The sequence below is a fragment of the Dendrobium catenatum genome, unplaced genomic scaffold, assembly GCF_001605985.2.
Source record: "Dendrobium catenatum unplaced genomic scaffold, ASM160598v2 fragScaff_scaffold_1022, whole genome shotgun sequence".
In the NCBI taxonomy this organism is placed as follows: Eukaryota; Viridiplantae; Streptophyta; class Magnoliopsida; order Asparagales; family Orchidaceae; genus Dendrobium; species Dendrobium catenatum.
This window is the reverse complement of record NW_021319484.1, coordinates 1,176,647-1,204,206: the sequence shown is the minus strand read 5'-3', so window position 1 is coordinate 1,204,206 and position 27,560 is coordinate 1,176,647. Positions and strand designations below refer to the sequence as shown.

General features: G+C 36.4%; 1 protein-coding gene across 2 annotated transcripts; it reads right to left on the bottom strand.

Annotated features, from left to right (window-relative positions):
• Nucleotides 1-348: 348 nt before the first annotated feature.
• LOC110107151 (ATP-dependent helicase rhp16) lies at nucleotides 349-24,566 on the bottom strand. Of its 2 annotated transcripts, XM_020837325.2 has the most exons (16): nucleotides 24,463-24,566; nucleotides 23,284-24,365; nucleotides 21,478-21,600; nucleotides 21,319-21,392; nucleotides 21,093-21,156; nucleotides 20,843-20,992; nucleotides 20,670-20,755; nucleotides 6,021-6,090; nucleotides 5,288-5,407; nucleotides 4,810-5,040; nucleotides 3,215-3,319; nucleotides 2,990-3,142; nucleotides 2,344-2,432; nucleotides 2,186-2,266; nucleotides 1,985-2,087; nucleotides 349-705 (listed from the first exon to the last, which is right to left on the bottom strand). In XM_020837325.2, the coding sequence occupies exons 1-15, from the start codon at nucleotides 24,491-24,493 to the stop codon at nucleotides 2,015-2,017; spliced, it is 2,532 nt and encodes an 843-aa protein (XP_020692984.1). In that variant the 5' UTR covers nucleotides 24,494-24,566; the 3' UTR covers nucleotides 349-705; nucleotides 1,985-2,014. The 2 variants fall into 2 exon arrangements, 1 of the variants encoding a protein (XP_020692984.1); XR_003701820.1 differs by lacking the exons at nucleotides 349-705; nucleotides 1,985-2,087; nucleotides 2,186-2,266; nucleotides 2,344-2,432 and having other exon boundaries at nucleotides 3,001-3,142; nucleotides 3,215-3,341.
• Between the last annotated feature and the right edge of the window lie 2,994 nt (nucleotides 24,567-27,560).

The following is a 27,560-nucleotide window of genomic DNA, read 5'->3' as shown; positions in this document are numbered from 1 at the left end:
ATCATTATCTAAAACTGTCATTATTTTTTACATTATTAAGTATAAGATTATTGATTGATTCTCATAAATAAAACTAGTCTTCATATACTTACATATCACATTTACAATGCATCTATGATCATATTTTCTTATTCATCACTACTTATTTATAAAGATGTAACTTTTAAGTATGTTATGCTTTGAAGAAGTAGGAGCAGCATACTTATTATGCCAATCACAATAAAAAAAAAAAAAGAAAAAAGAAAAGAAAAAAAGATGCACGTATAGTTATAGATTGATCTGATTTTGATGTGCATGATGCCCATTTGGTGCATGATATAAATGAGTGTAAAATGCAAGAAACTAACAAAAAAATAAGCATTTCTTTTTGATTGATCTTCAAATCTTAGAACAGTTCTTATATACAAGTAATTTTGCTGACTAACCAAGCAAGAAACCTTAACAATGTCCAGAGAGATCTTACTGACCAAAACACTTAATGGTGATTTAATTTCTGTGGCAATTTCCTGCGAAGCCAATCCTCAAACAACACTGCCTTACAAAAAGGGAAAAGTTCACACAAAATCATTAACTCCCATCAGAAGAATGCATGGCAAGCACCGATTCAATCGAAATTATAAGTATATGCAATACTCAAATCATGCTTAGTACATTCTGCACCCAGGACAAAAAAAGGTTCAGCTCGGAAAAGCAAAGCACTCCGCCCTGTTAAATTTAACATTAGATTAGGCAAAAACCCACTGTGCAATAATACTTCCAAGTAATAGCAATATATCTTCCATATATGGGGAAGAACGTGTGACTACACAAATAGGGAAAATTATTAGGTGTCGAGTCCGTACTCCAATAAAATATTATCATGTGGAGTGGACACATGGATATTCAATTGGATTTATTTTTAATTTATATATTTAATGTGTCTGCAGAACTTTAAGCCAAACGCATCAAAAGCACAAGTAAAGTGTAGGAAAAACGCAGTAAAATAGCACAACAAAAGAACAGTCAAAGCGCAAGTAAAGCACATGTAAAATGCATTTAAAACGAATAAAAAAGCACTCAATGTGTCACATTTTAAGTGGATTTTTGAACGTATCTCTATGTTAGACTTGTCCAATTAGACCGGTCCAGGCGGGACCGGTTCACTGGCGAAATAGCAAAACAGGCGGAGAATCCACCAGAATGAGCGGCCCGACAAGCCCACGTAGAGCCGTTTAGGAAGTTTTTTTTTTTAGTTTTGAGAGGGAAATTTGAATGTAGGGACTATTTAGGGATTTCCTTTTGATTTGTATGCATTAAATAGTTGATTTTCCTAGGGTTTGGGTATCTTGAATTTGGCTGAAATATGAGATCTATTAGATTTAGGTTTCCTTTGGGCTCTAGCGGCGTCTAGAGATTTGGGAGAGATCGATCCTCCTCTCGAATTGAGGATCAATTGTATCTTTGCTATTTTTATTCATCTACTTGTGAAATAAAAGTGTTTGTGTGGTTTTCTCTCAGTTTTCTAGCCGTTTTCCTCTGATTTGGTGCTGATTTCTGCTGTAAACAGAAGAACTCCTGCTGGTTGCTCCTCCGTTTGGCTTAGGAGTGCTTGCGAACTCAAATATTACCTTAGGATTACTTGCAGACTCAAGTATTTCCTATCACTCTACGTCCAGACTCCGCACCTAATAATTTCTCAAGAAATAGGCAAAGGTACGAGTAATATGAATTGTTAGGCTTGCCAACTCTGAAGGAGGAAATTCCTTGTAGGTAAGTAGGAGAAAGGTTGATTGACATTATAGTAAGGATAATATAATAGCAAAATCATTTTACCTTTACCGATTTCTCATGAACAGCACGAAACTTGATTTAAAGTTGGTTGACAAAGCCCTCAAATGATAAAGGACCAGGAGAAACGATGGAGATCAGCCCAGTTCTTATATTTTGCAGATTATTAATTGTACTGGTGACAAAATATAGTAGTCCAAAAAGAAGTATCCATTACCTTTAAAACATCCATCGTGCAACCGGAAAGTTAGAAGTTGAACAGAAACCTCAAGTCCGCTTCTGTTAATTTTGCCAAGGCTTCAGCAGAATTGCCCACGGTCCTGGATAACACAAAAGAATAAAATTAAGAACTCCAAAAATCGAATAAAGTCCAGCAAATAACACTTCATCAAACTATTGCAGGAGGAATCATCATCACCCTTCAAACACAAGTTCCTTTTTCTCTTGCAACCTCAGTATCCTTTCCTCTATAGTGTTCGCAATGATGAATCTCACGGTCCTATGATATTGGATTATCATTAGATGGCCGTGGAGAAGATTTGCCAATGAAAATAGATGCTACGAGTTTGTTTATACCTTATCGGTTTAAATTGTCCAATACGATGGATCCGATCCTGAGCTTGTCGCTCCACAGCAGGATTCCACCATGGGTCCATCAGGAAGACCTAATTCAATTACACTATCAGAAGATTTGTCCAACCTTGAACTTCAACAAGTTCAATATAAAGTATGAGTTATGCTCACATGGGAATAAGAATTAAATATAACAAAATAAAAAAAGAGCATTACAGTTTTATCTAGGGGTGTCAATTTCGGGTCACGGGCCGGGTTCGGGTCGAACCGAACCCGACCTGCTTCGGGGCCAGGTCAATCCGACACAACCCGAATGGTCCGGTGCCAACAAAAAATGCTAGTTTTCGGGTCCACGAACGGGTCAATCTCCTCTTTTCAGGTCAAAATGGGTCAAAGACGGGTCAATCTCGGGTTGCCAGGTCAATTTCGGGTCAAAGGGTCAACCCGAACCCGACCCAATTTTTAAAACGGGACAAATTGTTGAATCCAAACCCAACCTGTTTCGGGTTTGGGTTGACCCTAACATGAAATTTTCAGGTCGGGTTCGAGTCGGATTTTTGGGTCGTGTCAAATATTGACACCCCTAGTTTTATCAAGATATTTAGTAAAAAAAGATTGTCTTGTGCATTCACATTGGCAGTTCACTCACATTTGATGCAATAGTAAGATTGAGAGCCACACCACCAGCCTTGAGGCTCATAAGGAATATTTTGCAATTGGCATCATCAGTGAACGTTTTTATTGCCTTTTCTCTTTCAGGTAGACTCATGCTTCCAACCAGTTGAACACATGTAATTCCAGACTGCCATATCAAGACTATTAGTTAAATCCAGAGCCTGTTCGATAAGCCAAAAAACTAATAAAGAATGGTTACCTCCTGAAGGGAGAAATTGATCAAATCCAAAAAGGAAGTGAATTGGCTGAATACAATTCCTTTAGCAGAACCATCACCTTCAATCATATTTCTTATTTCTTCTTTCTGAAAGAAGTATGCATGAATGCTAGAAAAGGGTCATTATTAAATACCTTGAAAAGAAAAGCATAACAACCCCGCAATTAGGACATCCTTGAAAATTTTTAGTAGAAATGAAATTGCCACTATTTTTGATAATATGGATCGCTCTAGAACGTGAGGCTCGCCAAGCTCAAAACATTACTTCGCAAAGTTTACTGAAATTATAGTGGGCATATTCCTTCAAGTTGTTTTTCCAACAAGTCATGGAAGAAAAAAACAGCATTCTAGAAATAGTAAATCAACTGGTGCATATAATTTGGAAAGATCAACAAAAACATATAAGGTTTACATCAGGCATGCTTGTCAATGTTTAATGTTTGAATGCTTAATTTTCAAATAGCTACAATGAAGAGATCTATAAGCAGGACTAAAAGATGAATATATATTTACTGCATGCTCCATGATAGTTTGATCATGGTTAGACAACTCGGTTTGACTCCATTAAGATTATAGTAAAAGTTTACAGAAGGCAAAAGCCAGAAAGCGAAGTGTTGCCTTTCAAGCAAAAAAGAAGTGTACGCGCTTCACAAATATTACATAGGTACATTATATAGCATTCATCAAGTGTAAGAAATTTTAAACATTAGTTAATTAAAAGATATTTGAAAGCTTAAAATGTATTAGCAAAATAAACAGAATAAGGTAGATATTAAATATATAAAGAGAAATAATGATATTTGATTGATTGTCACATGACATAACCAAAGTTTAACAGCAAACTATAATTTTACAAACAGCATGATATAAAAACGAGTATAAAACAAATTAAAAAAGATACCACCATAAATTAATATTGAGTAAAGGAATTGGAAATACAAGACTTTTCTGACTACTAACCAATAGGAAACCTTGAAAAGTTAAGGGCTCATTTGGTTGCTCGAAGTTACAACATATATTTTGAAAAAATGGTGAATTTATAAGACACCATGCTTTGGTTGTATATAATTAGAAATTAGAATTAATTTTAACTTCTATAAATATCTTCTCATATGTGATGATTTCATTTTTCAGACTTAAAATATGAATACAAAATCATGCCTTTCAAAAACATGTTTTTAATCCAGTAGCAAGCAAATGAACGTTAAAGTATTTTGTGAAGTATAAATCCTAAAGTATTATCAGTACATAATATTTTGTTTAAGGAAAAAATATTGAACTTTCATTTCTTGATAATAAGAATAAAATACATGCAAGACCAATGCTGTCTTTCCAACTAGATTTTTGCCTTTGTGGTACACCTTGAACTATTCTCCCTAGCTTCTTAGAATACACTGACAGGCCGCCAAGGTAGCAGGAATGGAAGAGAGAGAAATAGAGGATAGGGAATGGAAAATAGGGAGGGTAGTCTTTGCGGTTAGCTAAAAAAGTTTCCTAAATTATCTGTAGGGCTTTGTTTCATCATCAGAACAAAAATAATAAAAGATTTAAAAAAAAACGCAAGGAGAGTTTCCTACCAATGCATCAATTTTGGTACTGGTCTTAAAATAATCTTTATCAATTCTTCGCAATATTCGTGAACGCTTACAACCCTTCATGGATGACGCAGAAGTTTTTCCTCCAGAGTAGCAGTTTGCTGTTAAATCAACTGTAAGAGGTCTGTCGCATGTTGGGCACAACACATCTCCAGAAGCCGCAGAGTACTCTATCAAACAACCCTTACAAAAGGAATGATCACAAGATGTAACCTGTAAAAATAATTATTAAAAAAAAGAGAAATACACACAGGAGTGTTTTAGGCAATCAACATAACAAAAGCAAAAACATGGATATTAACATGTTGAAAGAGAAGAGTACAAAAGGAAAGGGGAGTCTGTATAGCTGAACATGCCATTGGTGTATGGGTGTGCATATATTTTGTGGGTGCTGCAAGGTTATTGGTGCTATTTTAACTGTAATGTTCTTTGGTCGCAAGTTAGATAAAAGATAGCTCACCACCAGATCCTCTGCTGGATCATGACAGATACCACAGTCAGATTTGTTGGTATCACCAATATCTCCACCAGAAACATCTGCAGAACTAGAGTAGACCACAAGATAAGGATGGTCAACAGCCTGCATCACCAACTAACAACTTATTAGTCTGAAACAATGCAAAGTAGGATGTGCAGGTATGCAATGGTGGCACCATCTAGGGCATGAAGCCCTCAAAATCCAGAATTCGTCCTGGCTTTGTTTCACTAAGAAAACTAATATAAGAAAGCTTGCAGAAACCTCAGGCTTGTGCTCCTGCTTGGAATTAAAAAAAAAAGAGAGTACTACTGGTCGTTTTGAATAACATAAAATCTTACCTCTACTCCACCTGAAATTAATTAAAGAAGAGGCTATATAATATCCTTAAGATCTAATAGTTGCCTTACATAAAAAAGAAGGAAATTGATGCTAAAAAAGGAATTTGAAAATGTTGGAGTAAAATTGTCATTATTAATCACCCAAGAAGCACAAGTAATAAGGATTCTCGAGCTAAAAATCATAAAACGGCATGCAGATTCCTCTCACAATGCTGTTTAACAGATCATTATTATTTCACAAAGACCCAAAAAAAAAACTGTTAAATAGCTAATTTTTAATCCGTTTGAAAGCACTTTGTCATTCTTTTTTATCAGAACTATAAGAACTAAAAGATACCATATCTACAAGATTAACATTCAAAAAGTAAGCAACATGCCTGTCGCAGTCGTATCAATAGATCAAATATATGGGCATAATTGTTCATCAAAGTTCCAGCTTCAGCATACCTAGAGCAGAATAAGAAAAGCAAACTTCAGAAAACTACTCAAACCAGTGAAGAACAAAATAAGGCCACAAAACTGTGCAAATATTCTTTAACTACAAATATAAAATCATAAACGCTGAAAGCAGTTGCTGCTATCGAAAGGAGCAAAATTAGGGTCGTTTAGAACCAGAGAAGCAACACAAAACAGCGAGATCTGTGCATTCAAATTGGTTTTATAGATCATTAACTGATCTGACAAAAAATAATGGTTCAAGATCCAGCTCAACCACACAAACCAAACAAATGTCACGACATAATTTTATTTTTATGACTTCAGAAATTCTAACACGAGCATCGTCTCCCCTGAATAGTTTTTTTTAGTAGAACTACCTTAATGAATTTCTGGCACCCTAATCACTAACTAAATTTTGGTAGCTTTGTTCCACACTTCCACCCAAAGTTTCTAATCTTAGTTCTTCAAAGAATTCGAAAGCAAAATGCTAAGCAAAGTTGAACTTCGAGTTAATCTAAACATGAAATGAATTTTACACTGACTTCAGAATATGTATTTTAACAGATCAGTAAGTTAACGATGATTCCTTCAAAAAGATGCAAAAGAAAAACAACTCGTATTCTTTAAGTATAAAGCAAACATATATACCAAGATAAGCATGGCATCAAGGACATTGAAAACTCGATTGTCTATGTGAACTACCCATGCCTACTTTGTCAGAGATGCAGAAAAAATATATATTCAACTGCAGCCGTGTGGTATCAAAGAAAGAAATTAAAATGCTTTGCATATGTACAATGCATAGAAATTTAACCACAACATCATCATCATCATCACGCCTTTGTCCCACTATATGGGGTCGGCTACATGAATCTTTTTTCTCCATTGTCCTGTTAAAAGTCAAATTCTCTTCTAAATCTAATAAAGAAAGATCATTTCTAATATTTTATAACCAAGTCTTTTTAGAAGTCAAATTCTCGTCTAAATCTAATAAAGAAAGATCATTTCTAATATTTTCTAAATAAGTCTTTTTAGGTCTACCTCTACCTTTCTTAACATAAGTCAAATTTAATATTTCAACTTTCCTAACCGGATCATCGGAAGGAACTTTTATTGGGTGTGGAGTTTAGACGTAGCTCTATGTCCGCAAGCCTGTAACATCATGTCATGTGGAGCCCACCATTACCCCACCTATGATGCACGGACACGGGCACGGCGACACGGACACGACACGACACGGACACGAGACACGGCTTTTTTTGAAAATATAGGACAGGGTACGGCGCGGACACGGCAATACATTTTTTTATATAGTGTATATATTTTAATGTAATATCATATTAAAAATGACAAACAATAATAAATGAATGACATGATAACTTGTCTAGCTTATAATATAAAATATTTAGTACAAAATATCTAGTACAACCACAAAAATATAAACAAATAATCACTTACTACAACATCAAGCATTCAAGCTTCAACTATTAGGATTAACTTTAGAGGTTTGTTTTTGGCCTTCAATATCATCATCATTGAATATCACTACTTTCAACTCTGGTTCAATAAGAGAAAGATTTGTAACTGTGCAAAAAGAGAGGAGATGAAAATACCTTCACTGCCAAAGAGAAATGAAAATGAAAATATTCGATGAATGGGTATTAAATGCAAACGTTGATTTGGTGTTGTGGATATGAAATAAGAAATTTAGTTTAAATCTCGCAAAATATAAAAAATCATATTTTAAAAAAATTATAAAATATTTAAGAAACGCGTGTCAGACACGCGTGTCCAATTTACTTTTAATATTTTTTAATCGGACACGTTTTTGGCGTGTCTGACACGTGTCGGAGTGTCGGACGAGTGTCGTGTCGGACACAGTGTCGGACACATCACGCCTCTTTGAGAAGAAGTGTCAGTGCATCATAGACCGGGAGATTCGAGTACCTTGCTAGTCGATTGGACCATCTTCCTGAGACAGTGTTAGAGCGAAATTTTATAAAGGGACTGATGCCAAAGATCTGGGAAGCAGTTAGAAGAGAATTTAACTTTTACGCAACAAACCCATCAAAGTAAGAAAAAAATTCTGCATCAAACAACTGAAGGTAAGTCGGAGATATTATCGGTAAATATGATATTTCACACTTTAATTTTATTAAATTTCCTTGAAATATTTTTTTATTGGCTAATCTCGCTCATATGCCGTTGCTTTCCAATGCTAGGTACCGCTCGATACCGCTAGGTACCGATGCTGTGTACCGGTGGGTACAATTGGTGTGTTTATTTCCAATATTAAAATCAAAGTGTTCAATTAATTTTTGTTGTTCGCAGGTTGTGTTTAACAGTGAGAAAGAAGCATATGACACGTACTGCCATTACGCTCATAATCTTGAATTCTTGATTTTAGTGTTCGCAAAGAACATCACTGTTACTGGCCTAATTCGAGAAGCATAAGATGCAAGGATTTTGTTTGTTCGAAAACTGGATTTAAGAAGGGTATTGACTTGAACTCCAAATCAAAATACAGAAAATCCAATATTATGAATGGGTGTCCCGCGATGATTAGATTTTAGTCAACCTAGATGGAATATGGACGGTGCAAAAATGCATAAAGAGCCATAATCACGACTTAACAAGGTTTGAATATAAACATTTGCTTAGATCATGTAGGAATATTAGTGATGAGAAAGCATCTGCTCTTAAATCAATGACAGAAGCTGGGATAAAAACCATTGATGCATTTATATACCTAGCTGATGAAGTTGGAGGAAGAGATAATGTAGGATTCTCTAAAAGAGATGCATATAACTATATTCAAAAAGAGAAAAGAGCTAATTAAGAATGGAGATACTTATTCCCTAATTGAACTTTTCAAAGATCGACTAATTAATGATAACATGTTTATATGAGACAACCAAACTGACGAAGATGATAGATTGTTGAATTTTTTTTGAGTTGATGAGGTGGGGAGAATAAATTACGACTGCTTTGGAGATGTGATAATGTTTTATGCTAGCTATAGACTTAACAAATATAATCTAGCATGTGTACTTTTTGTTGGAGTTAATAATCATTGACAGAATGTTCTTTTAGGGGTGAAATTTTTATCAGAGGAAACAATTGAATCATTTATATGGTTGTTTAGAACATTCTTGCGAATTATGTGTGATAAATATCCCATTATAATATTTACTGATCAAGACCAGTCAATGGCTCGGACAATAGAAATTGTATTACCTAAAACACGCCATAGGCTGTGCCAATGGCACATCACCAAGAAGGTGTCGTCCAAGGTGTCTTGCTTCAATAACAACAACAAAGTTAGAGGACACTTTTATAGATGTTTAAGCAAGTGTGATTTCGAGGAATTTGAGAGTACTTGTGCTGAAATGATCAATGAAGGGGGCCTCCATAACCATGATTGGTTGAACAAACTTTTCAAAATAAGGAAGAAATAGTTCACAACATTCAACAATAGTTGTTTTAACTTTGATATTCTTTCAACACAGCGCAGTGAATCCATTAACATGGTGTGCCACAATATTTCTAAGCCTACAAGTAGCATAACTGATTGTTTTCTAGGGTTAGAGAAAGTGATGAAGATATGGCATCATAATGAACATGATGAAGATTTCAAATGCAGCCACTCTAATATTGTACCTTTAGTTAAAAGTAGTCTAATACTCAAGCAAACCGCTAGATTTTATTCACGAAAATTGTATTCATTCTTTGATGAGTTTTTATAGGGTGTGGGTGGAATGTGCATAACTCATTCCTCAAGCGACTTATCAACATTTTTTGTCAAAACAGACAAGATTGATCAATCTCACCATTGGACTGTTCATTTTGATGAAAAAGAGGGTACCATTGAATGCAGTTGTGAAAAATTCAACATGATGAGGTTACTATGTTCTCACTCATTGAGAGTAATAAGACAATTTGATATAATTAATATTCCTCTGAAATACCTACTTATGAGATGGTCAGCTAGAGCTAGAAAAGACATTTATGCTGGTCGGACGATGACGTGTATGGGAAACAAAGTTACCTCATCTTATGACTTAGGAGGTATAATATTTCAAAATTATTTCAGTAGATTTACATATCAAATTAGCACATGAGGGAAAGGGAATGAGGAAGCATAACATTATATGTTAGCTGCAATGACTGACATGGCTAAAAATGTTGGCTTGATACTAGATGACAAGAAGAACCATAAGTTCATTGCGAATACAAGTCGGACAAAAAAATTAAAAGACCCACTACAATACAGGCTCAAAGGCATATCTAATGTAAGGTTGAAGAGTCATTAGGAGAAGAGAAAATCTAAGAAAAAGAAAACTGAGGAACAAGCTACTCTATCAACTAAACAATGTAAACCAGTGGAACCAATTAGTCAGGTTATCTTTCCAAACATACTAGAATGCTTCATAGACGAGTTTACCCTCCGTCGACCATCCACCCAGCCGAAATATCTAAGGACGATGAATTGAATAATTGATGCAGAGAGGCTTGATTGATTTTTGAATATTTGTTAATTTAAAATTGCTAATCTGAATTTGTATTTGTTTGTTCAGATGTTACTCTATATTATCTCGGGACTGAATTTCGTAATATTTGATGTACCATATTTTAAAATCTTGGCCGCAATTTGTAGAATAGTATATGTTAGCTGCAATGACTGACATGGCTGAATATGTTGGTTTGATATTAGAGGACAAGAACCATAAGTTCGTTGCGAATACAAATGGGACAAAAAAATTAAAATACCCACTAAAGTGTAGGCCCAAAGGTATATCTAATGCAAGGTTGAAGAATTATTGGGAGAAGAGAAAATCTAAGAAAAAGAAAATTGAGGAACAAGCTACTCCAACTAAACAATGTACACCAGTGAAACCAATTAGTCAGGTTATCTTTCCAAACATACTAGAATGCTTCACAGACGAGTTCACCCTTCGTCGACCATCCACCCAGCTGAAATATCTAAGACAGATGAATGGAATAATTGATGCAGCGAGGCATGATTGATTTTTGAATATTTGTTAATTTGAAATTGTATTTGTATTTGTTTGTTTGTTCATATGTTACTCTATATTATCTCGGGACTGAATTTTGTAATATTTAATGTACCATATTTTAGAATCCTGGCCGCAATTTGTTCTTCTCAGATAACAAAATAGCAAAGGCATCAATGTGGTTGTTGTTCAGATATTGGTTGGTTAAAAGTTCGTCTATCTGACTTCTAAAAATATGAACGTTCCCTGCATAATAAATAATGTCACACCTGCAAAATAAATAAGGTTAACAGTAGATATTTTGATATCCAGGTGTCGGTACCGAGAGGTACCCAGCGGTACAGAGCGATACACTGGAATACCTGGCGTTTCCAAATTCTAGAAATAATCAAAGTAGAATTATATTCAGTGGTACCTAACGGTACTCATCAGTAGACCGAATATTACCAATAAATACCAAGCGGTACCAAGAGGTACCAAGAGAACCCAGATGACTTGTATTCAGTCTTTAAACTTAATTATTTATTCAAACTTATCAGTATACTTTCGAAGGTAGCTGTCGATGAAGATCCACATTTCTTCATTTATCATTGCCCTCCTAGGATAATCTAACTCTACTTCAACTGGTCTTGGTTCGGGTGATTTTATAGTTTCAACATCAATTACAATAGTCGTGGTAATTGCTTTCTTCGCAAGAGAAGGCCTTGTAACTGCTTTTTTCGTTATTGTCTTTCTCTTATTTTGCCAGGCTGTGAATGGGGTCTTAACTTTTTTAAGTTTTCGGTCTAGCCTTCATCTCACCCTTCTTGCTATGCCCGTGCTGCATGATGAAGGTAGGTCAGCATCATCCACATAACCTGGTAGATTAGTAGTGTTGGCGTTCTTCGGCACATCTTCTTTAAATGGGCTTTCAATGATAATAATATTTATGGCATGGCCATCATCCTCCACTTTCTTTTCATATGTTACAGTCCTGGATGAAGATTCAACTTGTTTTCCCGAGGTGGACAAATGTTTAAATGTTGGAAATTCTCTGATACAAATTTCTCTATAGCCTCAAATCTCTCATCCATCTCCCATTGCTCGAATAAATGGTGTTTTACTACAGCCATTCGTCGCTCAATAAGAGTAATTGTTGATTCGAGAAGAACTAACCTTTTCTGAAGAATTTTATTTTGATACAATATCTTGCGGATGGATTCCTCAATGCTATCATGTTGTAGTTTAGTAGGGGAAGTAGGTTGTTGTTGTCCAGGTGACCTAGGGGGGCAGTGGGTGCTTGGTGGGCTGGGAGGTTTGAATGGGCTTAGGGGTTTGGAGGGTGTAGGTGATCTGGAAGGTAAAGAAACAATTAAGCGAGGTTTGCGCAAGGTGAGTTGCAAGCGGGGAAATGTTTCAGCTGATGTGGATGTTTGATCTATAGATGCATGTGGGGGCTGAGGAAGAGGTGTTCCTAATAATGTCCTCTCCTTACTGGATATTCCATCAAAAGAAAGTAAGATTTCTACATCTTCGAGACCTTCAAATAAGCTAGTAGCCTCTGCTTCAATATAAATTATATCACAACCCCATCGAAAAAATCGTGGTCTTGACTTTGAATCCAATGGTGTGTGGACTTTTGTGTGCTCTAGAAACCATAACTACAAGCAAAACAAAAGGAAGTCAGCAGAAAAAGGATAATCAAGGATTCTAAATCATTCATATTTAAATAAAGCATTCACTCACAATTATAATCAGGACAAAACCATTCATGTATCCAAGTGGTTGTCATTTTCTAAACTTCTACGCAATTACATCAAACTAAGCCACAAGGAAATCTCTAATTGATTCTGGCCAGTTCTAAGATAAAAAATTATCTACATTACAAGCTACACTGAGGATAGTAGCTGGTGTTCAATAGTTATGCAGAGGGAAGAAAATGTTTGATAACAAGTAAATGATGAATTTCTTCACTACATCGGGAAGTGGAGTTGAGTCATCTAAACTAAGAACCTCCTTCTTAATGTCATTTGCTGATTTCCCTGTGATTCGAGCGCTTCCCAAGTCAAAATGGTTTCCTCTGTTCGGTAGGCCTAAGATCAAAGAAACTTCATCGGCAATAAATGATAACTTCCGATCCTTAATGATAAAGCATTTCTTCTTAATATCCCAAAATGTCTGCAACTTATAAACCAACGTAACATTTTGAACGTAGTAAGGCATCAAAAGAAAATGATGTAGATTATTTTGCGTCAATCTATCCACAAATTCTTGGCCAAATGTTTTGACCAAATGATCACAAACTTCTCTAAATGTCGATGTTATGCAACGGAAACTAATCTTTGGAACATATCCCTGTAATATATGATGTAGTTAATAAAAAATAATGCATTCCAGCCCGTACCCAGCGGTACCAAGCAGTACCTAGGGGTACCAAGAGATACCGAGCATTACCCAATGTTTCACAACGGTTCCCAGACGGTAACCAGTGCTTTCCCAGATGGTACCCAACGGTACACATACAAAATGATATCCTCTATAGAAAATAAAAAATAATACCCTAACCCCTAACCCTAAACGTGGTATTTACAGAATGAATGGAACTTACAATACATTACTTTTTTCAAAACGAACAGAGGTACCCAGACGGGTTACGACTGGGTACCCAGAAGGGGTACTCTGAGGTACCCAGCGGTACCTAAACGACATACATAGCAAGACGTGAGAAATACAAATGATTATAGGTTATCCTAACATGAAAAAACATACCTTCACATTGTCGAAGATGAAAACTGAAGATGAAATGACTTATTGTAGAAGATGAAGATCGCCTGCACGTCTTCCTTTTGGAGTAAACTGAAAACCTAAACACTCAAATGTGTAAAAACTAGACGTTTCGGGTCATTTTGAAAAGCTGAAACAACAAATAGAATTTCATTTCAGGACAGGTCATCGAGACTGCAAGCATTTTTTTTTTCTTTTTTTTTACGAATAGGGCAGGTCGGGTCGTCGGGCCGTGCTGTAAAAAAATGTGGTAATTAGAATGGTGGGGTAATGATGGGCTCCACGTGGCACGATGTTACAAGCTTACAGACATAGAGCTACGTCCAGACTCCAAACCCAATAAATGATCCATCGGAAGGCCTCTATTTTATATGACCAAACCATCTTAGGCAACTCTCTCTAATCTTATCTTCCACTGTAGCTACTCCAACCTTTTCATATATATGCTCATTTTGTATCCTATCTCTAAGGGTAAAGCCACTCATCCACCTGAGAATCCTTATCTCTGCAATACTTAACTTAGTATTATGCTTCTCTTTTAATGGCCAACATTCGACACCATAAAACATTACAGATCTCACCACTATCTTATAGAATTTTCCCTTAAGTTTGAGGGGGACTTTTCTATCACACAACAAGCCCGATGCATTCCTCCACTTTAACCATCCAACTTGAATTCTGCTGATAATATCCCGATCTATTTCACCATCACTCTGAACAATAGATTCAATATTTCTAAAACATGTACTCTTATTAATGACTTGCTTGCCCAAAGTCACAATCCCCTCACTAGGTCTATTGTTATTATAATTACACTCCATATATTCAATTTTAGATCTACTCAAGCGAAAACCTTTAGACTCTAAGGTTGACCTCCATAATTCAAGTTTACCTTCAACTCCTTCTCTAGTATTATAAACCATAACATTCAAGAAAAACCGTGAAAGCACTGCATATGCACATTACATGTAATTTGACATTCTAAATATATTTAGATAAATCACAAATTAAAAATCATAAAACTAACAAAAAAGAAAAACTCTTTTGCAAGGTTAATGTCCATAATTACAAAAGTGTTTAAATAATCAAAGGCATCATAGTTAGGAATTTCAACATCATTAACCATATACACATATTTAGGTTTGGCAAATTTATTTGAAATCACTAGAATATTGAATTGAATTGATACATTCCGGATGAAGTCATAAACCAAAAATAAGCACAAACAATTTTTTGAGTCGAGTTCGAGCCTGTTATATCCCCCTAAAAATTTGATTCAAGCAAATTCAAATATTATTTATACCAATAGTTTTATGTGTCATTTAGTAGTAGATGTTGATCATAGTGGTTAAGGGCAAGTGATTGAATGACCTCATGAGTTGAAGTAATTGCTTCTACATCCTATTTGATTTTTTAACTATTGAGGTAGTAGCAATCCTAGGGCGAGAAAGTTGAAAATGTCAATATTTTAAGGAGAAGATACTCACGGGTGGATTTATAGGATGGAGCGATATTTTGCTATAAACAGGTTGACAGAAGATGAAAAACTTACTATAGCTGCTCTATGCCTAGAAGGGAAGGCTCTGTCATGGTACCAATGTACAGACTTGCGAGATTAGATCTGATATGATCATGGAGGGAGATAAAAAACTATTTACTAGAATGTTTTGGAATCAATCGGGAATGAGACTTCTATGAATAATTCTTTGCTCTGATGCAGAAGGGGATGATGATAGAGTACCAGGAGAAGTTTGAGTACTTCTCAAGCTGATTAGGAAGATTGTCAGAAAATGTGCTAGAGGGGAACTTTATGAAGGGGATCAAGCTTGATATTCGAGGCAATGGAGTTAGCCCAGTTGGTGGATGATAAGAAATCCTTGGAGAGTAGTAGTCGTAGAAGAGTTCATAAGTTTCCTACCGCACGACCATCATATTTCTAGCACCAAAGATACAGACAGTTCCTATTCAGAAGGAAGCCCCGAGGGATAGAGTTCAGCGAGTATGACTAGGGGGTAACTTCAAGAGGTTGACTGAGTCAAAAATTTAGGAGAAGAGTGCCAAGGGTTTATGCTTTAGGTGTGATGAGAAGTTCTCTCCAGGCTACCGTTGTAAGGACCATTAATTACATGTCCGGACAATTTGTGATGAGGAGGAAGATGCTGTAGAAGAGGAAGTAGAGGAAAATGATCACCTACACTTAGATGTTGCAGAGGTATCCCTTAACTTAGTGGTCGGGTTCACACCGAACCACACCAGGAAGGTTAAGAGGAAGATCAGGCATAAGGATGTGGTAGTACTGGTGGATAATGGAGCTACCAACAACTTCATTTCATACAGGATGGTGGATCAGTTGGGATTAAAATTAGTGGACATGGGGGGATTTAGGGTTATGCTGGGAATAGGAAAAATAGGGAGTAGAGAAATTTGTAAAGGGGTGATCCTAATCCTTCAAGAGGTCCAAGCATTGGAAGACTTTCTGCCATTAGCTTTGGGGAGCACATATGTGATATTAGGGATGAAGTGGTTGCATAAGTTGGGAGGGCCAAGATTGATTGGAAGGCTCTAATGATGGAGTTCAAGGTTGAGGGTAGAAAAATGGTTATTAGAGAGGATCCTAGCCTGTCAAAAACTATGATTTCACTCAAAACTATGGTGAGGGCAATCCACGGTGATGGATTGGGTATTTGAAGGAGCTATGGAGTTTGAAAGGAAAAGAGGATGGGGAGAAGATAGAAGCACCAGACAAAGTTCAGCCACTCCTACATCAGTATCCAGAGGTGTTCCAGCCAATTTAGGGCTTGCCTCCTCCGTGAGAACAAGAGAATGCTACAGCTTGAAGGAAGAAGTTTCACCTATCAATGGTCGTCTGTACCATCATCCCCAATCCAGAATGATGAGATCAAGAGATTGATCAGGGAGATGTTAGAGGCGGGTATTATTCGACCCAGTGTCAATCAATTTTCTAGTCCAATGCTTTTAGTGAAAAAGAAAGATGTCAGTTGAAGGTTTTGCATGGACTACCATGCGTTAAACAAGGAGACTGTGCTAAACAAATTTCCTATTCCAGTGATTGATAAGTTGCTAGATGAGCTTTTTGGAGTGGTGTTTTTCTTAAGGATTGATATGAAATCAGGGTACCATTAGATCCAGATGAGGCTCAATGATGTTCCCAAGATGGCATTTAGGACTCACGAGGGACACTGAGTTTTTTAGTGACATCTTTTGGCCTCACTAATAGTCCAACTACTTTTCAGTCCCTGATGAATATAGGAGGTTTGTGTTAACCTTCTTTGATGATATTTTGATTTACAGCAGGACTGAGGAGGAGCACTTGGAACACTTGAGATTGGCGTTATCCACTATGCGGGACCACCACTTGTTCAGCCTAGAGTGGAGTATTTAGGGCATGTGGTATCACGGGAAGGAGTGGCAGTTGACCAAAGGAAAAATCGAGGCCATGATGAGATGACCAATACCCCAAGAGCTTGAGGGAGTTAAGAGGGTTTTTAGAGATTATGGCTACTACAAAAAGTTCGTGAAGGGATATAGTTCAACTTGGCCATTGACCGAACAACAAAAGAATGATAATTTTAATTGGGGCTAAAGGCTTTTGAGAAGTTTAAGAAGGAGATGACTAGCTTGCCAGTGTTAGTCCTACGTGACTTCAGCCAGCCTTTTGTGATGGAGACGCATGCTTCGGGGTATGGGCTAGGAGCTGTACTTATGCAGGACCAGAGGCCAGTGGCTTATTTCAATTAGGTGTTGATTGCTAAGGCGAGGCTCAAATCAGTCTATAAGAGAGAGCTGATGGCGATTATGTTGGTCATCCAGAAGTGGCGAGCCTACCTATTGGGGCGACACTTATTGACAGGACTAATAAAAAAAGCTTAAAATTTCTTCTAGAGCAAATGATGGTTACAGAGGAGCGTCAGAGGTGGCTTTCAAAACTATTAGGTTATAATTTCGAGATTTAGTATTGACTGGGGATAGAGAACAAGGTCGTAGATGGGTTATACATGTGTATGGGAGAGTCACACATGATGACACTGTATGTTCCCTTAGTTATAGTCTGGGAGGATTTGAGAAGGGAAAGTTTGCAAGATGAAGGATTGGAGAAAATCAAGAGAGATTTATCGAGGAACAAGGATAGCCATCCAGGCTATACCCTAGTCGATTAGAGACAGTTATGCATCAGAATTATACTGGGTTGGAATGCAGAAATATGTGGAAGACATAGTGGTCAACAGCAATATCTGTCAGAGGCTTAAATACATGATGATGACTCCAGGTGAAGTTTTACAACCTCTAGCTTTGCCTAAGAAAGCGTGTGAAGAGAGAACCATGGATTTCATTGAAGGTCTGCCAAAATCGGAGGGATTTTCGATGATTTTGGTAATAGTGGATAGGTTGAGTAAATATGCCCACTTCATTCTCGTGTGACACCGACAGTTTCAATGGAAGCAACATTTATTCGAGAGGTGGTCCACTTACATGAAATTTAAGAGTCCATAGTATTAGATAGAGACAAGAAGTTTATAAGCCATGTCTAGAGAGAGCTATTCAAGATGTATGGTATCATTTTAAACAGAAGAACAACATATCATCCATAGACTAATGGACAGACCAAGGTGATGAAAAAAAGTGTGAAGACTTATTTGAGATGTTTTAAATCAGAAACACCAAAACTCGAGTTAAGTGGTTACATTGGGCCGAGTATTAACACAATACATCCTAGCATAGTAATGTAGACTACACCCTTCAAAATTCTTTCTGGCGGAGACTCTCCTCACTTGGTATACTACAATACCAAGAGCACTCTAGTTGCATCAGTGGAATAACAGTTGGAGGAACGACATAGGATGTTGGGAGAGATAAAGGGGCACCTACTAAGGGCACAACAAATTATGCAGAAGCAGGCTGATAGGCATAGAAGGGATGTGCAGTTTGAGGTGGGTGATAAAGTGTATTTGAAGATTCGACCCTACAGACAGAAGACCTTAGCTCGAAGAAGAAATGAAAAGTTATCTCCATGATACTATGAGCCTTATGAGGATGTGAAGAGGATTGGTGCCATGGTGTATTTTTTGCAGCTACCCCCTACTTCCACCATACACCAAATGTTCCAATTGTCCTAGTTGATGAAAGTTATTGTCGACCATAGTCATTCAGTGATACTGCCGATAATCTTGACAAAAAAATTGGAGGTGATCTTGGAGCCAAGGGAAGTGAAAGGAGTTTGCTCAACAGCAGGAGCAATTAGAGAAGTGTTGATCGAGTGGAAGGATCTGCTCAACTATGAAGCAACATAGAAACCATATTGGTTTTTTGGAAGGGGAGTATTGATGGATCGGTTGAGCCTGTGGGCCCCACTAGTGTGGGTGGCAGGCAAGGAGAAAGGGGCCCCAAAGGGGATTAACTCTACCTTTAATTGTTTACCATAAAATCAAAATTGGGAGGAAATTAGGAAAGACTATTTAGGGAAAGAAGCTGAGTTGAATTCATATTTGAGAAGAAATTAAGAAGGTAGGGTTAATTAGGTTGCCTATTTCCATTATGTGAATTGTGTTTTGCTGTAGTTTTCTTTGGAGTTGTTCTTTGCGGCGCCTAGGGTTTGTGGAGAATCAATCTACCTCTCTAATAGTAGATCAATTTGTATCTTGGCTTGTTGTGCGATATCTCATTCTTTTTCTTTGATTTCTACTGTGTTTTCTCTTTGTTATTGTTGTTTTGTTGTGCGTATTTCGGAGTCCTACCAGTTTCATTATAATTTGAGGCCCTCTCTTCCCTAACAAGAATGGGATCAAATGACAATATGAAAAAATATATCTACCAATAGGTTTGTACAAAATTGTCTTCATAAATATCTATAAAGCATTATTGATAACTAATAAATCAGCTCAGCACAAGCCGTTGCACTCCCTATAATGAAATACCGTTGTACTCCCTATAATGAAATATTAAAAAATAATAATATGCAGATACAATCAGCCAAGAAAAACTAGAACATGCTCAAGATACTTGAAAGGTACAATATATATGGAGCAACAAATCCTCAAAAGCAATCCAATTTGTCCTACTTTTCAGCTGAAAACACTTGCAGCTCTTCTAAACCACTTTCCATATATTAACCTCCATTCTTGTTAATATGCATGTTTTATAATAGATACCCATTATTTAGAAATTAATGACACTTTGTTTTAAGTTCATAGAATTGCACATTTATTAAAAATATTAAGCTAAATGCATCATAAGTTTATTAAGAAAAACACTCATTTAGAATCACGCTTGAAACATCAATTCTGATTTCCAGTAAAAAGAAATTTTTATATTTTCATAAAACATAATATAGATCCCTTTTATGTTCATTGAATACAACGTTTTTAAGACAAGCTAGGCATAGTGGTCTGTAGTAACAGTAGTGCAATCCTAAATTTAAGTGATTGTTTTCCACATTAAAATATCCATTTATCTTTATAAAGCTTTTTAGGCCAATAACTTGACCAAAATCGGGCACATCAAAATTTACATTTTTATCCTAAATTGTCCTAAGCTTCAGAAAATACATTATAAAATATGTGCGTAATAGGCAGAATTGAATACTTGAACTGCTGCTTAAATCTAGCACCGAGTGCCACATAAGCATTGTAACATTGATATTCTGGAGCAAGCTCCAATTGGTACACCATCTTTAATTAAGCTGATAGATTATCTTGATTATAAAAAAAGAACTAAGAATACTTCAGTTCTGAAATGTAGAAATTAACCAATACAAAAGAAACCAAAAAAATAGACAACATTGTCATAACTCACGTGCCAAATTGTAGACGGCTTTGGGTGTACAGAGCTTCATAGAACTCCTCTTCATTCTTATCAAGTGAATCACGTCTTAAAGAAACCTGAAATAGATAAACAAAGATAACAAATTCATGCTCTTGATTCTACTCCTTTTTCTAGTATGTAAAAAAACAAAAAAAAACACTTACTATCCTTGGTGGAAGAGCAAGATCTGAAGCTCTTCCCAGCTTAGTTCGCCTCAATAATATGCTGCTTAATACCTTTTTCTTAAGAAGAGTCATTGCACGTTTGCCTTTATCTCGATTATACACAGATTCTTTAATTGGTTTTGAAATGTACTAAGAAAAGAAATATTCATTAGCTAACTAAAACGACAACAGGATCCAAAATGTTATTACTAAGATGACACAAAAAAGAGAGAATTGAAATTTTCCTCACTCTGTTCCACCAGCAAAAGTGCCTCACTGTAGAATGTGGACAGTTCGGACAGTCTTTTGTAGAACTGAAAAAACAAGAAGATGAAAATTGTTTTGATAGCACAAAACAGCCTGGGAGTACATAATCGCCACAGCAACATAAGAGTAAAATTGAAAGTGAATTAAAAAATAAAATATGTTCAAATGTAAAATTAAGTATTAAGAGAGTTGTTTTTATTAGCACCTACCTATAGTCAAGAACCTTACAATTACAATCTCTGCACAGATAAAATGAATATGGATCAATTTGGATGAAACGAACCTACATTGAGCAAGAAACATCCTCAGTCAATACAGAGAAACACTAAATGTGAAAAAGATAAGGCTAGGAATATAGATAGACAGACCAAGGAGTAGAGTTCGCCAACACGATTTTGTAGAGGAGTGCCGCTTAAAGCCCACTTGTAGAAAGAGCGCAAAGCAAAAACAGCCCTTGCAGTGTTGCAACGTCTATCTTTTATGAAATGAGCCTGCACAAACATGCTATCGCTTTTGTGACAAGCAGTTCCTTTCACCCAAGAAAAATGCTTTACAAGTAAATAAATGCCTTAAAATTCCAAGTTGGAATCAGGCATTATGACATGTGAGATTGGGTTTAATCCCAATTTATGTAATAGAGCGAGTGTGCCCCATGATGCCATCACATAGTTGAGTAGACCCTTGGTGAATAATGAAAAAAAAATACTAGAATTGCCGAAGCTTTATTGAATTGAATAATTTGTTGATATAAGTGTGCCTATATATAAGAAAAAGAAATGAGCAATAAAGAAAAATATTCTCGACAATAAGATCATATTACAATAGCAGATACTAAAAATTTCTACTATAAATAATAAATACATGTGATAATATTTATATGGTAGATCATAATAACTCTAAGGCATAAGGCCCAATGATATTGAAAAGTATCAATTTGAGCATAGTGGCTAATATGAAGAGCTCTTGTGTGAGGAGGAGATGGTTATGACATGTAAGACTGTGTTTAGTCACACATCAAGTAGTTGAAAAATATATTGATATAAAAATACCAAATGGTTATCCCTCCCCTATTAAGCTTATACTTTTTGATTAAAAATATATTTGATCGCTTATATATATGGCCTAACTTTAGTCCACTCGGTTCACTCCCTAATAGAAATTGCTATAAGAGCAAAGATTTATGAGGAATATGATGGCCATGAAGTTTGAGATCAAGAATTTTGATGGCTCAACGAGTTTTAAACTTTGGAGAACCAAGATGCATTGTGGTGTAGTCCATCAAGGATTTTCAAAGTTGCAAACGGGGCATGCTAAGGTGCCTAAAACCATGAGTAAAATAGAGAAGGCAAAGATGGATGAAAAGTTTCTCCCCATGAATCAATTATGTTTGGTGAATGATGACTTAACAAAACTTTTAAAGGAAACAATCCACAAATGGTTTGGGACTCAAGTTGAAATCTAAAACCAAAAGCCTCTCAATAACCTCCATAATGTAGGAAGATATGCCCATTAAATCACATATGAATGAATTCAATTAACAAATTGATAATTGAGACATTTTTGTCATTTTTTATGATAAAGATAACTTTTTATTGCTATTAAGTTAATTACCTCACCTTACAAGAATTTTTGATGTGTTGCAGGCCAAATAAGTTGATGCTGGTAAACACTAAATAATTTCGAAATTTCTTGTGAAGGATTTAAAAGAAATTGAGAAGAGGAACACCATAGAGAGAAAACTATATGAAGTATAAGTTTCGGAATTTGAATATTATCTTAACAAACTAAGGGCCCAGAGGTTACTTTTTCTTTGCTAAGTAACACTATACTCAGAATTTAACGAGTGATGAGTTTTCTTTTATCATTCATCACAATTATAGCTTCTTTGTTCATGGATGGAATCCTTTCGCCTCTCTGGTAAACTTAATAAACATTAATTTAAGTCTAATAATGTAAATTTTAATATTCTTTTTTTACTTCTTGATCTCTTTCACAATTATATTTTAATTCCTCATTTTCAATCCTAGGATTACACTTTCGAGTTATGACCATTTTTCCTAATATTAGGCACGTGCTCCAAGTGTTTAAGCACAAAAACAAATCAGACTAACCTTAAATAAAGAAAACACAGCTCCCAGAAATAAAAGAAGTGAAATTAGAAAAATAAAATTTACCTCATCCAAAATTATCCTCTCCCATTCAACAGAATGTAGAGCTGATTTCTCCCTAAGTTCTGCTGCCAAGTTGTTAATGGGCTCTTCCCATTTACTATTTCGTCTTACTTTCTTCTTCTCCCTTTCCTCAATAACCTCATTATCTTCCTCACAAGGCAGATTCTTCTTATTCAAGTTGAAGTTTTTCACTTGCTTCTTCTTCTTCTTAACTTGCTTGGCCTGCTTCAGTGTCTGTTTAGCATCCGGCCCACAAAAATAGGTCAAATGAATCTTCATCTTATTCGGATATAATTTTTTCCCACAATACATGCAACTTTCCTTTGGCGGCATCATGTACTTCCGATAGTCATTCTCAATCGTGGAGTAAGTAGTAATAACAAAGTCATAATCATCAAAATTATAGCCTGGATTGGACCTCTTAGGCCCGTGAAAAACCAAAACCCTCACCCTCCCCATAGCTGTGTGCGCATTAATCTCGCCCACCCATTGAATCACAGCAACAACGGGGCAAATCACGAGAGTGCATTTCACCCTCGGCATTGGACTCTTCTCATTTCCTCGGAAATGAGACACATCCGAGCCATAATGAGATCGCGTGCCGAGCGACCGGGCGGTGAGAACGAGCGAGATGGCCTGGATGGTCTTCCCCATGCCCATCTCGTCCGCAAGAATCCCGCCTCGTACAGAAGAGTCCTCCTGCTTTAGAGCCCAGGAAAGCCACTCTTTCTGGAAGCGGAGGAGAGGAAGAATAACATCTTCCGAGGGTTCCATTGCCTCCGCCAGCAACGCCGACTGATCGGAGTCCTCGCCGATGCCCTCAGCCTCCAGAGAAGTTAACCACTTATCGTTCTCCTCTTCCCATTTCTCCCACTCCAGCTTTGAACGGACGTCGCTCTTCCTCCGCGATCTCTTAGCCCTTCGTGGCATAGCAGGCTCAGGGAATTCGGGTTGTAAGTCAGCCGATGGGACGAAGGTAAGCTCTTCATCTTCTTCTTCTGATAAGAGGACAACATCGGAGTCAGACGAGGGGAGGTAGTCGTTATCGGACATGTCTTCATCGCTTTCCCGGCGAGTCTTGGCACCTGCAAGTATATAATCAACAAGTCAGGGTTTCTCAAGGAGCAGTGGATGCAATGGATCGAAAGAATAAGAGACGAATGGTTTGGATCGCGCTCTTACTTCTAGGGTTACGGCCTCGGCGACGTGCCATTGGAGAATGCTAAACAAAAGAGGAATGGTTTTTTAACAGGTAAGTTTAGTTAAGAGAGCGAAGCAGAAGTTAGTGTTTATAGAAACGGCGGGAACGTGCGAGCGAAGCTTGGGCTTCTCGACCGATTGGACTTCGGCGCGAACCGCTTAGGAATTATTATGCCTCTGTGCCATGGAAAAAAACAATGCAACGTGGTTTATGCTCATTGATTTGCCATAGAATTACGTGCTACAAAGCAGCTATTTACCTTGGGTTTTAGTAACACGAATCTTAACGTGAAATCAGTGAACATGGACCGTATTTTACTAATTTATCAGACATCGTAGGTGCATGGGATTCTGTTTTTTAAGGATGAAATTGAGGGCAGGAACCAGTGCCACGTGTCTCTGGCCGATGCAACCAACGGTGGGGATTGGTGTACACTGTGGAAGAGGTGGAAGGCATAAATAAGCTTGGTCAAATTGACTCAATTTTAAAGGAATAAATATAGTTTGTAAAATAATAGCAAATTTTATTATATCAATTTTTATTTTTATTTTCAAAAAAAGTAAAAATTAATAAATGCAGTTAATAAGAAGGAATTTAACTTGATTAATATGCTTTTAAATTTACTTAAATGACTAATTAAATAATTTAATTTTTTTAAATAAAAAAAACATTAAATAAAATTTGAAAGTTAAATTTTATAAATATGAAAAATATTTTTCATGCATCACTGACCAGGTTCACCTAAAACTTGATATTAGACCGAAATAAAATTTAGCTCATGGCTCAACTAATTTGACTCGATTTACTCAAACAAAATTAAAAATCAATTCAAATTTACAACTAAGTTTGTTTTTATACATTTAGATTAATTGAGACAAACTCACACACTAATCACATACACAAGATTCAAACCCAAAATCTTTTAATTGATAGTTAAAACTTCAAATCAACAGACTGAGCTACTTTTTTTTGGAACGAGGGTATCTACCCGTTGCCCCTCCCACATTAGGAGGTGCTTGACAGCGTAACTAATCCCTCAGCGAGCTTACCAGCAACCAGCCCTATAGGTGCAGGACCCGCAGTTATTATCTCCACACTTAAGGGGTCGTGCCGCATGAGAGAGGATTCGAATATGGGATGGGAACTTATCAATCATGCTCGCCCACCAACCCAACTAAGCTAGTGGGGTCCTGAGCGATTATTAATTTGTCTAAAAAAATTGAGTTGATATTCTTTGGAGAATTGAGCTATATTTTACACGAGCTTAACCTGTCGTCCATAAATGGCTTTGCAGAGCCCATTTAACACCTTTAATGTTCATAGTCAAAATCCACCAGAGGATAAAACTAACCAAAGTCACTGGAGCTGGGATATTAAAACCTTATCCATACAGTAATTTCATATAACGGATTGAAGATGATAAGAAACGAAACTAAAGGCTTCAAAGAAGAGAGAAGCCTCTACAATAACCAAGCTAACAAATGGAAGCCATTAGCCTGCTTCCCATCTATTTCATTGCCACTCTTCTCTCACCAAATATGCCATAAATAACAGAAGAATAGACTGTAACGTGAGTAGACTGCTAAATTCTTTTACTTTGACTTTGTTTGGAACAGTTTTCCTGCTTCTTAAAGCGATTTTATAGAACAAAAATTAAAATCTGTGTATTAAAAAGCGCTTTAAGAAGCAGAAAAAAAGCTGCCCCAAACGAAGCCTTTATCAGCTTTTTCTACAGAAAAGCTCAGGTAGCTTTTGTTGTGATGCAGTGCTGTGCTTTTGTTTGTCTACTGGATAGCCAACTTTGTTGTTCCAGGCTTTATCAGCAAAGATTTTGTAGAGCCAGAGGCTTCAGATAGAGAGAATATAAAGGACTGAAGATATGGCGATCTTTTTTTTTTTTATTTCAGCTCGGGTCAGGATTCATCAAATGTATATATAGGAAGTTTCTATGTTAAAGATCTGAAATATGAGAGCTGGAGAAAGAAATTAAAAATTTCTTCCTTTTACAGATCTGTGCGTCATGGTTTTACTGTTTCAATGAGGTTTGGTTTGGATGGAAGGAAAAATGATAGAAATGGAATGAAATCTTTTCAATTTCAATTGTTTGGTTGGGGATGAATTTGGAGACATTAATGATTTGAGCTTTCCAACGTTTACTTTCATTAACTTTCGATCAAATTCCCACATTCATTCCAGCTAAAGGATAAGGCAGTGAATTTCTCTTGTTTTTTTTTTTTCTTGGAGTTGTTTGGGATTGAAGTTAATGAGAAGATTAATGAACTAAGTTCAACTCAAATTACACTCAAATTGAGTCAGGTTTGGATATGATCGAACTTATTTGTGCACTCGAACATTTGCATCAATAGAGACAGAATAACTTGTCTTAGTATCGTACGAAATCTTGCACACATAAGTTGAGAGTAGCCTATCACAGGACCTAGCTCAATTAAAATGATTATACTAGTATGAGTCATATGTTATAAAGAATGCTCTCCTCGTGATTGAATGACACATTTATACAATATAATAGACATAAATAGTGGAAGATAAATTTCTACGTCAAAGTAGAAGTATTGTGGTGTAAGAGATGTCACTAAGAGATTGTTTGTGATTTGCTTGGTTCGCCTTATAAGAGAGGAAACTAGCAAACAAGAAGACAAGCATTAGCTTTGATAGAGATGATGATGTGCGTTAGTATTTGTGACGTCCCAGATATCAATAGTGAAAGGATTCGTCTGACATTTTTTTTTTTCATATCTATTTTCTTCTTTCTCATTCTCGTTCAGATCAATACAGTCATCCAGAGGTAATTGCATTACAGAAAAGAAATACAGAAAAGAGATATAACATCTATTATAATTCACATTTCCACATAAACACAGTCAAAAGATCGTCCAAAAGAATATGTACAATAGTCCAACGGCTACAAAACAAAGGCCTGCCATAAGCAACAAAACAAGACTACACTAGCGACAAAAGAAGCTTCACGCGGGAGGCTCTGCACCTGAAATATTAACCACATATAATGAGCTTAAATAGCCCAGCAGGTCACCAAAGCCTACAACTGAAATCAAAGCAC